This window comes from Plodia interpunctella, chromosome 19 (assembly GCF_027563975.2).
Source record: "Plodia interpunctella isolate USDA-ARS_2022_Savannah chromosome 19, ilPloInte3.2, whole genome shotgun sequence".
Lineage (NCBI taxonomy): Eukaryota > Metazoa > Arthropoda > Insecta > Lepidoptera > Pyralidae > Plodia > Plodia interpunctella.
This window is the reverse complement of record NC_071312.1, coordinates 1,193,598-1,205,615: the sequence shown is the minus strand read 5'-3', so window position 1 is coordinate 1,205,615 and position 12,018 is coordinate 1,193,598. Positions and strand designations below refer to the sequence as shown.

Genomic DNA, 12,018 nt, shown 5'->3' with positions numbered 1-12,018 from the left:
GACTAACATTTTACTGATCTAGATATTTGTCTATGTAAAGATTTGGTTTAATAAAACTTTACAACATTATACACTACAGAAGTGCTAGCTTGTCGTCAAGGATGACATGCGATCCGTGTCAATGGTCTGACAACTAGGGATGTCGACGACCGTGCGAAGTGGAGACGAAAAAGTAGGAAAGCGGACTCTGGGCTCCGACTTTCAACGGCTGAGGAAGACTGGGAATTAACCGGAAATACACTCAGACGACAGAGAGAGAGACATTTGTTTACAAAAAATCAATGTTATGAGTTCAATCGGTCGAAGATTCAACCACTTCAAAATTGAATTGCAAGATTCCACCCGAACAAATAGTTACTCTCAAGTTAATAAAGTTTTTGAAAATAAGATCTGGAATCGAGCGGGATTTGAACTCGATAGCTCAGTGGTTAAGAGCACTGTCCCGGATAGACAGGGGCGTGGTGGGTTCAATTCCGGCTCGATTCCAGATTTTTTTAATCTCATGATTATTTTCAAAAATAAGTTAAAAAAACATGTGTGACATGTTTAAAAACAATTGCTCTAATGAAGATCATAATAACACAGGACCCATTAGGAGGCCAGACGGTTACATCATTACGACTACAAAGATTACTCTAATTGTACCGCAGCATTGTTTAAAATCACACAGAGATCAATGCAGAGAACAAAACATATGACTTGTGTATGTTATTATAAGTCATTAGTCTACATCACTGATGCCAATCATATGTCTTCTCACACAGCGCGTTCGCGGTTTCGTTCGGGACTGTGATGCCACGAAGCCCAGAGTGAGCGTCAAAAATAACCTTAAAATTTTGCAAGATTCGGCTGTGATTTTAGAACCAACTCCCTCCTAAAGTTAACTCTCAATGGAAATGCTATTGATTGTTGTTGAATTTCAGCTGTATAGGCTGTGTGCCTCATACCACATTCATGAGCGGCGTGTGGTTTCCATTCCACTCTATTCCATGTCCTCCCGTGGATGTCGTACGAAGCGACTAAAGGATAAAAGTGATCGGCAACAACTGCATTCCAATAAAATATAAATTGTAATGGAAACTAAAGCGAGGCGGAAAATTCCACAACAATCCAAATATTCAACTCCGTGGGAAATTTGTACGTAGATATATGTAGGTGAAAATATTTCAAGATTTTATTACAGACAGAACGATAGACAGACAGGACAGGTGAAACTAAATAAAAGCTTGTAAAAAAAAACAACAAAACCTAATTAAAGTCTAAATAGGTATAACTAAATACCAAGAAACCAAAATGCATCATGCAAGGCAAGTCTACCACGAAAACTGGGAGCATCAAGTGCATTGTGCATAACTTCGTCATTTGTGGCTATATTAATATTTATTTACATGACTCATAACCTCCAAAGCGTATGGAATAGACTCGATATATATGGAGTAGACATTGATACTTCATTCCCATAAATTATTTGATTAAATCATAATTATTATTAACTTGAGGAGCATTATTGGACGGATTAACGTTTCAAAACGTGTGTTTAACTTTGTCGCTTACGCCAGGGCTGATGAGCGACATTAGCATTCCCAAGGAAGGTTGACATCAGTAGGGGCCCGTAGTAAAATCACAGACAAATCTTCAAAATTTAATGCGTTTATTTTCACAACGTCACAGCTTCAAATGCAAGCGAAGACGAGAGAAAAAGATATATTCAGATATATTTATATATATATAAAGATATATAAAGATATATTTTCTGATACTTTACTAGCGGCTCGCCCCGACTTTGTGGGTGCAATATTATGTACTTATGTTATTTACATATCAACCATCCTTTTGAATCATTCTATCTATTGAATAAACCCGCATCAAAATCCGTTGCGTAGTTTTAATGATCTAAGCATACATAGGGACAGACAGACAGCGGGAGCTAGACGATGTGTAATAATATTAGTTATACCACCTATCTCCTTTGACCCTCCTCAATATTCTTACGTTCGTATCAGACACAAGTGCTCGTAGTAATACAAAAGGCGCTAGTTAAGTGCGCACGCGCACACACCTACATTCCGGTGATAATTATAATGGAAACTATTTGTACTTAACTCCGTTCCCTTTACGTATTTGAATAGAAACCGTTTTAGGGGATTTACTTGAGTTTTCTTATACAGTTGTCGAGTTCGTTATAAATATATAGTATGACTAACCACAGATGGACCAACTTTATTCTAATAATGATTTATTGGTGGCCAAATTGATTTAGGAGTGAAATATTGTATAATACCGAACAAGAGGTAAAACCGTATGTTACTCCTGAAGGCGTCGTCTGTCTTTGTGCCAAATTTAATCATAATCGGTCGAGCAGCTTTTGAATTTATTTATTACAAACAAATAAAAATACGATGCTTCAAATGTAATAATTTTATGGAAATATGGATAAATTGTCGACGAGTATAAGATCTTGTTATTATTTAAATAATGAAGAACGTGGCGTCATCATTTTCCTATATCTGGCTCGCAGCACCCGGGTTTGTTGGTCGATTGACCACGTGCGACTCAGGGTACAATATGACCAGTAGTAGTACATAAGTGTATAGTAAATGTATAGTACCTACATAGATAGATACATGCATTTATTTGTACCAGAAAGACACACATTCACAATAAAAAGTAAAAAAAAGGGAAAAATCAACAACTACATCCAAGAAAAAGACAAATTTATCCCACGCGAATTGTGACCGTGTGTCACAGTAATACAAATAGGCAGAACCTCCTCAGTGGGGATTTTGCTCAAGGAGCTAACACTGATTTTCAGTACTAGAGACATAGTTGAAATTTAAATAAGTTACATAAGCAATTATTATAAGTTAGCTCCAAGACCACGTATAGTAGAGATATTAATAAATATAGATAACAAAACTTGGTCATAAAAACATTGTCTGTTCTACGCCTAGGGTTGCCAAATGGCCGAGAAATTCGGGATAGTAGCTGAATTTTTTGTGTTGTCCCGTGTCTAGTAATTTTACTTTACTGTCCCGAAAGTAAAAGTTGATACATACGTAGAATTACACAAGGCATATTTTTGGTATATCTCTGTTTCTTTCATGCATCATGTATTCAAGAGCTTTCTGTTCCAGCATCAATAAGATCTTTTCAAAGTCTAGATTTACAGATTAATGTAAATTAGCGTGTAATCGGTATTTTACGACAACAAAGCGCCGTGACGTCAGTCTTGGTGTCCGAATTCTCCAATAATGACTGGAAAATCTCGATTTAACGCTCAATGTGGCGGCGAAGTTTCAATAAAACTCAACAATGAGAATGTGAAATTAACATGTATAAGGAAGGATCAGTAATGGGATTACATCGGGAAAAGTCTTTTGTTGCTCAGGCGCTAACAAATCTTTACTATAGATTACAGTTGAGAAGGAGAAAAACAACAAAAATGATTGTATTTTCTTTCAACTTCGCGTGTTTCCCTTTTCCACTCGGCGCTGTGACGCCGCGAAACTCAAGAAAATGTCGCCAACAAAAAAAAAAAGTTAAACTTTCGCGTTTTATTATTAAACATACTTAATGTCTGACATTTTAACACGGTTCGAAACGTCTGAGGTTAAAAAAAGGATTTATTTTTAAACATAACTAAATTAATATTATTATTTTAGTTTCTTTAAAAAGAAACCTAGTGTAGATATAGCAAACAAAGACATTTACAATTTAAAGACACATAAGAGTAAACAAAGCAGCGCCAGAAGCCCGCTAGGTCCAACGGTACGTTTGCCATTGAAACGGTTCTTGCAAATAGTACAAATTGGTCAAAATCGTGTTAAGCATCATACAGTAATATTACAGTTGTTATGAGGATTGTCGATGTTTAGTCATAAAATTTGAGAGGCAATCTGTGACGGAAACGTGTGGCGAAGCGGCCTGGTCACCCGACATGAACCTAGATAAGGCTTAGACTATAGGTTTGTATTGCTGAACTATCGATAATTTCAATCGAGAAAGGCCATGCTATCAATAGGCCTATCAATAGTATCGAACTGTTATGACGAGAAGACTATCGACACTATCGATAGTATTGCTCTTTATCAATAGTATTGCACCTAACCTGGCTATCGATACTATTGCTTTTCATCAAACTTTCGATGGTCAATCAAAACGCAATCGATAGTTGACTATCGAGCGACAACACTGAACATATTGTGATTTGCGCCGCGAATAAAATATTACGTGTGTAACGGCGTGATTTACATTCCTACTCCCACTGATACGAGACCAGGGTCGGATATTTCCACAGCTTCAGGAAACGCGGCGAAAGACCAAAAATAAATCGCGTTTTTATTGTAACCAGACAGATTCTTTGAACAAAGACGTAGGGTTAACGTTGTGTTGTGAAACACTATTCCATTTAGTAACAAACTGTTTTTTTTTTTATATATTAAGTATAATTAATTGTCTAAAGATTCATTTAAATGAATGAAACATGAATTGTCGTGAAATGCGTATACATTGAAGACATTGAAGTGCGAAAAATTAGTTAGAACGTTAGAACTTTGGTGCCGAACCTGGATGCAGCATCAGGTCATAATTATCATACCTAATAACAATGCACTGTCATGGAAACTGTGAGAGACGTGGAAAATTTAACTTTTTACAAGCGGAAGTACGTGAATTTAATGCAAAACAAACATCGAGAGAAGCGAATCTAAATAAAAGCTTGTAAAAAAACAGTTTGATCGTTTAAATTTAACGGTGTGGACAATAGGCTTGCCACCCGAACTACATGTTATACATATACTATATAAAAAATATATAGTAAAAAATACTATTTATAATTGCATTAGTTTTAGTTGGCCCGAGTGAAAAGACCCAGGCGGGTCAAATCAAATAGTGTGGCTGTAGATCTATTAATACGGCCCCAAGGCCACGGGTACAGGAAAATGGTCGCGGAAACTACGCTGTGTCAATAGACCCATTCAGTGGGCGGGAACAACGACCGTCGAGGCTTTCCATGGGACAGCGGCTCTCAAACCTCTGAGCAAAGTAGGTAACGGTTGAAAATCAGTGCTGGCCGGGCATTATTATTGTGATGCGCGCGCACATCTAGTAGCTAAGTTTTTCTTTTGTTTTTCTATATGTGTGCATATTTGCTATAAAGAGTATTCTATTCAATAAAGTCGAATTAAAAGTTATTAATTCTATTTAAGATAATATACATCACTTATTGACGTCCAAAATGTATTGTCCCGGAAGCCGCCGCGGCTTCGGCTTTTTCATCGACAAACCGCAAGTGAAGAAGAAGCGGCGGAACAAACTTCACCACCAATCAACAAATTTAGGTTTGGGTGTAGTTATACTGGCTGTACACTGTCAGCAAACAGTTGTTTAATTTTGGTGGTTTCGACATACATTGCCGATTTTTCCTTGCGGTAAATAAAAATTGTCACATAAACTACACAATGTTCCTTGGCATCGAATTCGATGATAACGTGCGGTCAGCATTAAATTAGTACATGGGAAACATAGGTAACGTTATCACGTTCATCGTCTGTTAGATTTTTAACATTGTCACTTAAACAGTGTATGTGCCTCTAGCCACTAGACAGCGCTAATGTGTAACGTTCATGAATATTGAATTAAATCTGGACCGTATACATTTCTTCAATATGTTAAATGTTTGAGAACCGCTGGCACAGATGAAAAAGGTGAAAATGCAAATATCGTGTCTGCAGCAATCGTGGGAACAATGCTTGTTAGTTCAGAGTTAGCACCTCCACTTGAGATCTGTCTGAGTCCATATCTACATAGTGATGAATATACTATATGATATTTTCTTATATACAATTATTATTTTACTTTACCAGCACAATAAGCTCCCGTGGGACTTACGAGAGAAAATATACCAAGCTGATCCCGTTTTAGGTTTGGAGTTCTTTTCAATTAAATAATAGTTGAAATTTATTCATGTGTCAATCTTCAATTTAGCCAATCCGGTTAATAACCAAACAAAATGCAAAGCCCAGTTTATGCTTCTAGAAAAAGCATTCTATAGGCTGTTTTGTCTCTTTCTGACAATTTAAAGAATACAAAGTGACAAAATAAAACAAAATAATAATTTCAGCTGTAGGGATTGTAATCTTACGTGAATATATTGAACTCATTTCCCGCCAGCTTTCGTAAGAAACACGTAGGTATTAATCGTCTAAAAATACCACCATTCATAGATGATTCAGTTATTTCTGTTGTCTGTTTATCTGCTATTTTAAGACCGACGCATATACTCAACCGGAATCTCAGATATTTTTATAAGATTACGCTTTAATCTACGCTATAGGTTATCTTTATTTTTTAGAACAAAAGGCTCCACAACGCCCTCTTTTCTTATGAAAACAAAAAAACAAAATATTCATAGGTTTTGTTGTTTGTTTTCTCACAATTTAAACGGTTTTGAGGCCAGCATTTTGCCCAAGTCTTCCTAAAAAGTGCGCCGGGCATTAGGCCTAGTATATTTCCCAGTTCATTCTCAAAAAGGGCACATCCATTTCAAAATACAGAATAGAATAAGAATATAATAACAGAATAGAATAGTTTCCTATTTACTTATAACTTAACTTACTAAGTCAACTTTAACCTGCGCATCGCCATCGTCGATTGGAAAATGGCGAATCGAGCGGGAATTCCCGCTTGATTCCAGAATTTAAAAAGCATGAACTGTGTCACATGTATAACAAATCCATTTAAATTCAAAGTTGACTGGTGCAACGCACCATCCTATGCTAACTTTAACGAACTAAATTCTGATTTTCAAACTCGAATCGAACTTTTTTTTTAAATGGAATAAATAACAACAGTGTATTTATATTTTTTAGACAACTACATACAACGATAAATCCCAGCTACCTTTGAAGCAGTAAATTAATGTGGCTCCGAACAATATTACTTATGCAACTACCGTCATTATCGCGAACCGGACGAAATTAGTCAACACTAGGCTAAATGGCAATCGAATTTTACAACAGCTGGGTGTCGATTCTGATAACGTTACTTATAATCGTGTCTCAGTGGTTTAAAGAAAAGAACTAGTAAATTATTGAGACATGGTTTTAACACCCTGAACAACGAAGAACTTCACCATCCAATCCCATACTTCCAATAGAATATATTTCATATTTAACTTATCACGCTTTCATTTTTGATAAGATTTGGTATAGCGATAGTTAATTTAAACACAGACACCCGCGGGCGGTGCTGCGAGCAACAGCTAGTAAACATATGACGCGAGGATGGGAGCCGACTAAGATGGGTTGCAATCATGATGACATAACATTATCACAACAATCGCTGTTACTCCACTTAGCCTCTACAATGTCCACCGTTGAGAACGCAAAAAAAAAAAAAAAACAAAAAAAAATGGCGAACATTAAACTAATGATACTGGCCAACTGGACACAAGTTTGAAAAAAAAATAAGAACACAAAGACAAAGATTACATGTATGTGGTCAACTATAGAATTACAAAAAAAAAAAGCTTGACCAGCGATTTAATTGGAAAAATTACTATTAACTAATAACAAGTTTATTTGTTAGATTTGCCGCCATTAGAAGTTCAAAAGTTGTAGCGAGTTTTCAAGAGATTTATAGACGTAGATTTTTCAGTAATATTACAACGTTGTAAGTATGTTGTCGAATAAAAATAAAAATTATATATATAGCAGCAATCGATCATAGTCACATATTTAGGTTTAATCTAATTATATTTAACAAAATAAAATCATTTCCCCTGGCATCACCGCTCAACGGCACGTTTGTTAAGTTTGTTCCTCTGCAAATCATCGATTAAGAAAAAAAAACTCACCAACAGATTATCCACGGAATTATATCCGCAGATGACATATCCCATCACCCTGTTAGCCATTTTATCACAACACTTGATCACTTCACATCACTAATTTCATTGTTTACATTCACACAACTTGACATTGAACAATGAAGTTTCAACTTTAAACACAGTACGTAAGATTGGGATTTGTTTGTGTTACAGTGTTACGAAAGAGATTGGTTTGAACATGTATTTTTTTCTTTCAATTACAGCACGTCTGGCTGTCTTGTGGCGTGGTAACTGACTGATTTTGCTAAGTAGTGAGTGATGGATGATTCCCGACACAATATTGTTGCACAATATAATTCTAATTATAGTCGACGGGAATTTAATTGTGTTGGTGTGTCGTCTACTGGTTTTAGAAGGAAAACAATTAAAAAATTATAATCCTTTGTAATTTTTTTATAATGAGTTTTACGGCCATCGATGTAACTTTTAGTGCCCTTTAAAGTGAGAAGGACAAGGTCACTTTCTTTATAGCTGTTATCTCATTTTCCAGGTTAACCAGTGAAATGTGTGTGAAACATATTACCCTTATTATTATGGTGAATCCTTCATTGATATTTCCTAATAAATTATCTTCGATAATAGTAGCAAAGGTCGCGAGTATGTTCCTTAAATTTGTATGATTTAGAATATTGCTGAAAATACATTTGAAAAAAAATTTACAATATTGTTGAAAATAAACACAGACAATTTGCATGTCATTTTGACTAAATATTTAAATTTTCTAAATAAATAAATATTGCTAAAAAGTATTTTGTTATAATTTTCATCGTATTAATTTTTGACATTGCTCTAAAAAGGAATAATTTTGCAAAATTGAGGCTATCTGTTCTGGGACAGTTGAAAAATGGAGACGTTATTTGGCTGATAACGCGACCTGGCGATAACCGGCGTTTTCTGCGGGTGGAATTTTAAATCGTCAAATTTATGATGACATAAAAATATTGATCCCACAAATTAGTAATCTGGCATTGGTAAACACATTAATTACAAAAAATATAATTATGCTGTCAGTAGTCACTATTCTACGCTAACTAAGTCGCAGGTAAACATATAGTTTTAAATATTTTTAAATTGCATTTTCAAAGGTGACGACCTCGGTGGCGCAGCGGTAAAGTGCTTGCCTCTGAACCAAGAAGTCCCGGGTTCGAATCCCAGTCAGGTCATGATAGAAAATTATCTTTTTCTGATTGGCCCGGGCCTTGGATGTTTATCTATATATGTATTTGTTATAAAATATAGTATTGTTGAGTTAGTATCCCATAACACAAGTCTCGAACTTACTTTGGGGCTAGCTCAATCTGTGTGATTTGTCCTAATATATTTATTATAGATGTTGCCCGGGGCTTCGCTCCCGTGGGAATTTTGAGATAAAATATAGCCTATCAATATCTATAAATAATATAATAGTCTATAAATATCTTGGATAATGTACCTTTCTAATGGTGAAAGATTTTTGAAATCGATTCGGTAGTTGGGGAGATTACCCGCCTCAAACATACAAACTCTTCTTTATAATATTAGTATAGATTACAAAGGTGACCTTATAAATAATCTAAATACATATTCCTATAAATTGGTATAAAATCAAGGAAGATGAAGACTTAGCGTCTGTTGAGATGAGCTAATCCTTACATATATATAAAACAAACTCTGCCGCGTCTGTCTGTCTGTTTGCAATAAACTCGAAAACTACAACACGGCTCTTCATGCGGTTTTCACCAATAGATGGTGTGATTTCTGAGGAAGATTTGAGGTGTACGTACAAATTATTTACCCGAGCGAAGCCAGGACGGCTCGCTAGTATGAAATAAAAATATTTAAGTACAAAAAGTCCTTTTACCTATATACCTAATATGAATATAGTATGATGATTTAACAATCTTAAATTAAAATAAATAAGTAGACAATTTGAATCGCTTCAAAATCTCTACTTATTTATTTTTAGGGAATTGAAGATTTATATGAACAGCTGAAAATCTTCGGCACCATCAATATTCCACATGCCCATCGATAAACCAATCGATCTTTCGCCGCTAATGCCGCATCGATATAAACAGATGCGTAACGATTTATCGACTCGATTGGTCGAGCGAGAAGTATGGCCGACGCATCGAGGACACCGCCTGACCTATTTTACAATGTAGGGATGTCACAAAAAGTTACACTAATTACAGTGACACTGAAGAGCAAAGTTTATTGAAGGAATATCGAGCGATTGGTTTTTTAATACATAGTGTAAAGAGGTCAGTTTTAAATTATTATTTTAAAATTAATTATTGAGATTAAAATTTAATAAAGAAGATCATAATGTAATTTAAAACAAACCAAAATTAAAAAATAAACATTTCAATTAAAATATAAATATTTAAACAAATTAAAATATTTCATCGATGACAATGACAGTATTTTAAAATAAAAATATGGAGTAGAAAATAACAATTGACATAACCCGAGAACAAGTAGCCGGCCTATTGAATTGCAATGAGTCGCCAGCTCCATTTGACGACTGTCCCAGATATAGATCACATACATGAATCAATATACATAATGAATGTGAATGACTGATACGAACGCTACCGCCTGGCCATAGCTGAAGGGTCTGACTGGCTTGATGTTATCAAGGAAGATACGCGTGCCAATGGTCTGACAACTAAGAATGCCGGAGACCGTACGAAATGGAGGAAAAAAGTAACAGAACCGACCCTAGGCTCCGAAGCTCTATGACGGCAGATGCAACCGAGAAAACTCTAAGACAAGAAAGAGAATTAATGTTCAATGAGACGGCTGAAGCCTACTCTCAAGCCATTGAGACTAGGATGAATAGGTCTGCAGAAGTTATAACCACGTAAGAGAGCATAATATTGTAAAATCATAATATTATTGAAATTCAAATAATCACATTTCTATCATGTCTTCCCGTGTTTGATTTTGTGACGTCAGAGGGCGAAGTCCGGTTTTGAATTTTACTACTCGCTAACGAATCAATTCGAAGTGAGACTCGGCGAACCAATGACATTGCAGTGTGGTTGTCGATGCGTCACTGTGATTGGTTAGCTGCGTCTCACTTCGAATCGAATCGTGAAAAGTAAATAGCAAAGGCGCCCTACGGACATTGATCGTTTTCGTACCATCTCACTGTGAAAAGAATCTTTAGTGAATACTGAATTGCCAACCCGCACTAAACCCTTGGAAAGCTACTTTCGAGACTAAAACGAGTTGTTCCTGTAATTATGTGTAATTAAACATTTAGCTATGTTGATTGGCGGTTGATTGCACCTGTCCTGTGATCCTATAACTTGATTGATAGATTCAGGTTTTGACGCAAGCAATTAGTATTAACTGTTGGAAATAGCAACATTTTAGTATTGTCTATGACGCTTTTGTCTTTGGTTTTGTTTCCCGCGCTCTCTCTCTCTCTCTCTCTCTCTCTCTCTCTCTGTGCCTCTACCTTTTATTCATTAGACCTATGTAATAATTACAGTGCCACTAATATTTTCATTAATTAACATTAACTTTTTGAAAAGTATCACTAAGTTAATTAACATTAACTTAGTGATACTTTTTGTTATTTCAACTAAAAAAGTTATCTACTGACCCATTTTTTCATAAAGTTTTCTAAAATATGTTTTGTCACTATCACACTTTATTACATTTGAAATTGAAAGAAATAGACAAAACAGCTTATGTTTTAACTTTTTTATGAATAACAGGGTGAATAGACACAATATCACGTCTTCATTCCTTACGAGGTAGACAGTGCCAAGAGTTGCGAAATCCAAGTATCACGTATTAGTGTATTGCGGATTTACTTATTTAATATTAGCGGTCTCCTGGCTTTGCTCGGGTAAAACCATAATATAGACTAAAATATAGACCTAAGATCTATACATTCTTCAGGAATCGCACTATTGGTGAAGACTGTACAAAAATCCTTCTGTTAGTTTTTGATTTCATCACGTTCATACAAACACGTGGGACAGGGGGACTTCTTCAGTACATAGTCTTCCCGCTCTCTGTACCTATGTATGCTTAGATATTTAACACTACGCAATGAATTTTGTTGCGAGTTTTTTTTTATAGATAGCGATTTAAGAGGAAGGTTTGCATGTATATTTGTAAATTGCATAATA

At 35.5% G+C, this 12,018-nt stretch overlaps 2 protein-coding genes across 4 annotated transcripts in view; both read right to left on the bottom strand.

The window, feature by feature from the left end:
• loco (locomotion defects) overlaps positions 1-8,125 on the bottom strand; it is a 66,720-nt gene extending 58,595 nt beyond the window's left edge. Inside the window, exon 1 of one of the 2 annotated variants that reach the window (XM_053759868.2) lies at positions 7,856-8,125. In XM_053759868.2, coding sequence (XP_053615843.1) covers positions 7,856-7,915 — 60 coding nt within the window. In that variant the 5' untranslated portion in view covers positions 7,916-8,125. The remainder of the gene's footprint in view (positions 1-7,855) is intronic. The other variant, XM_053759869.1, reaches the window with a different exon arrangement.
• LOC128678375 (regulator of G-protein signaling loco-like) overlaps positions 1-12,018 on the bottom strand; it is a 58,460-nt gene that overhangs the window by 30,278 nt on the left and 16,164 nt on the right. The gene's annotated exons all lie outside the window — the stretch shown is intronic.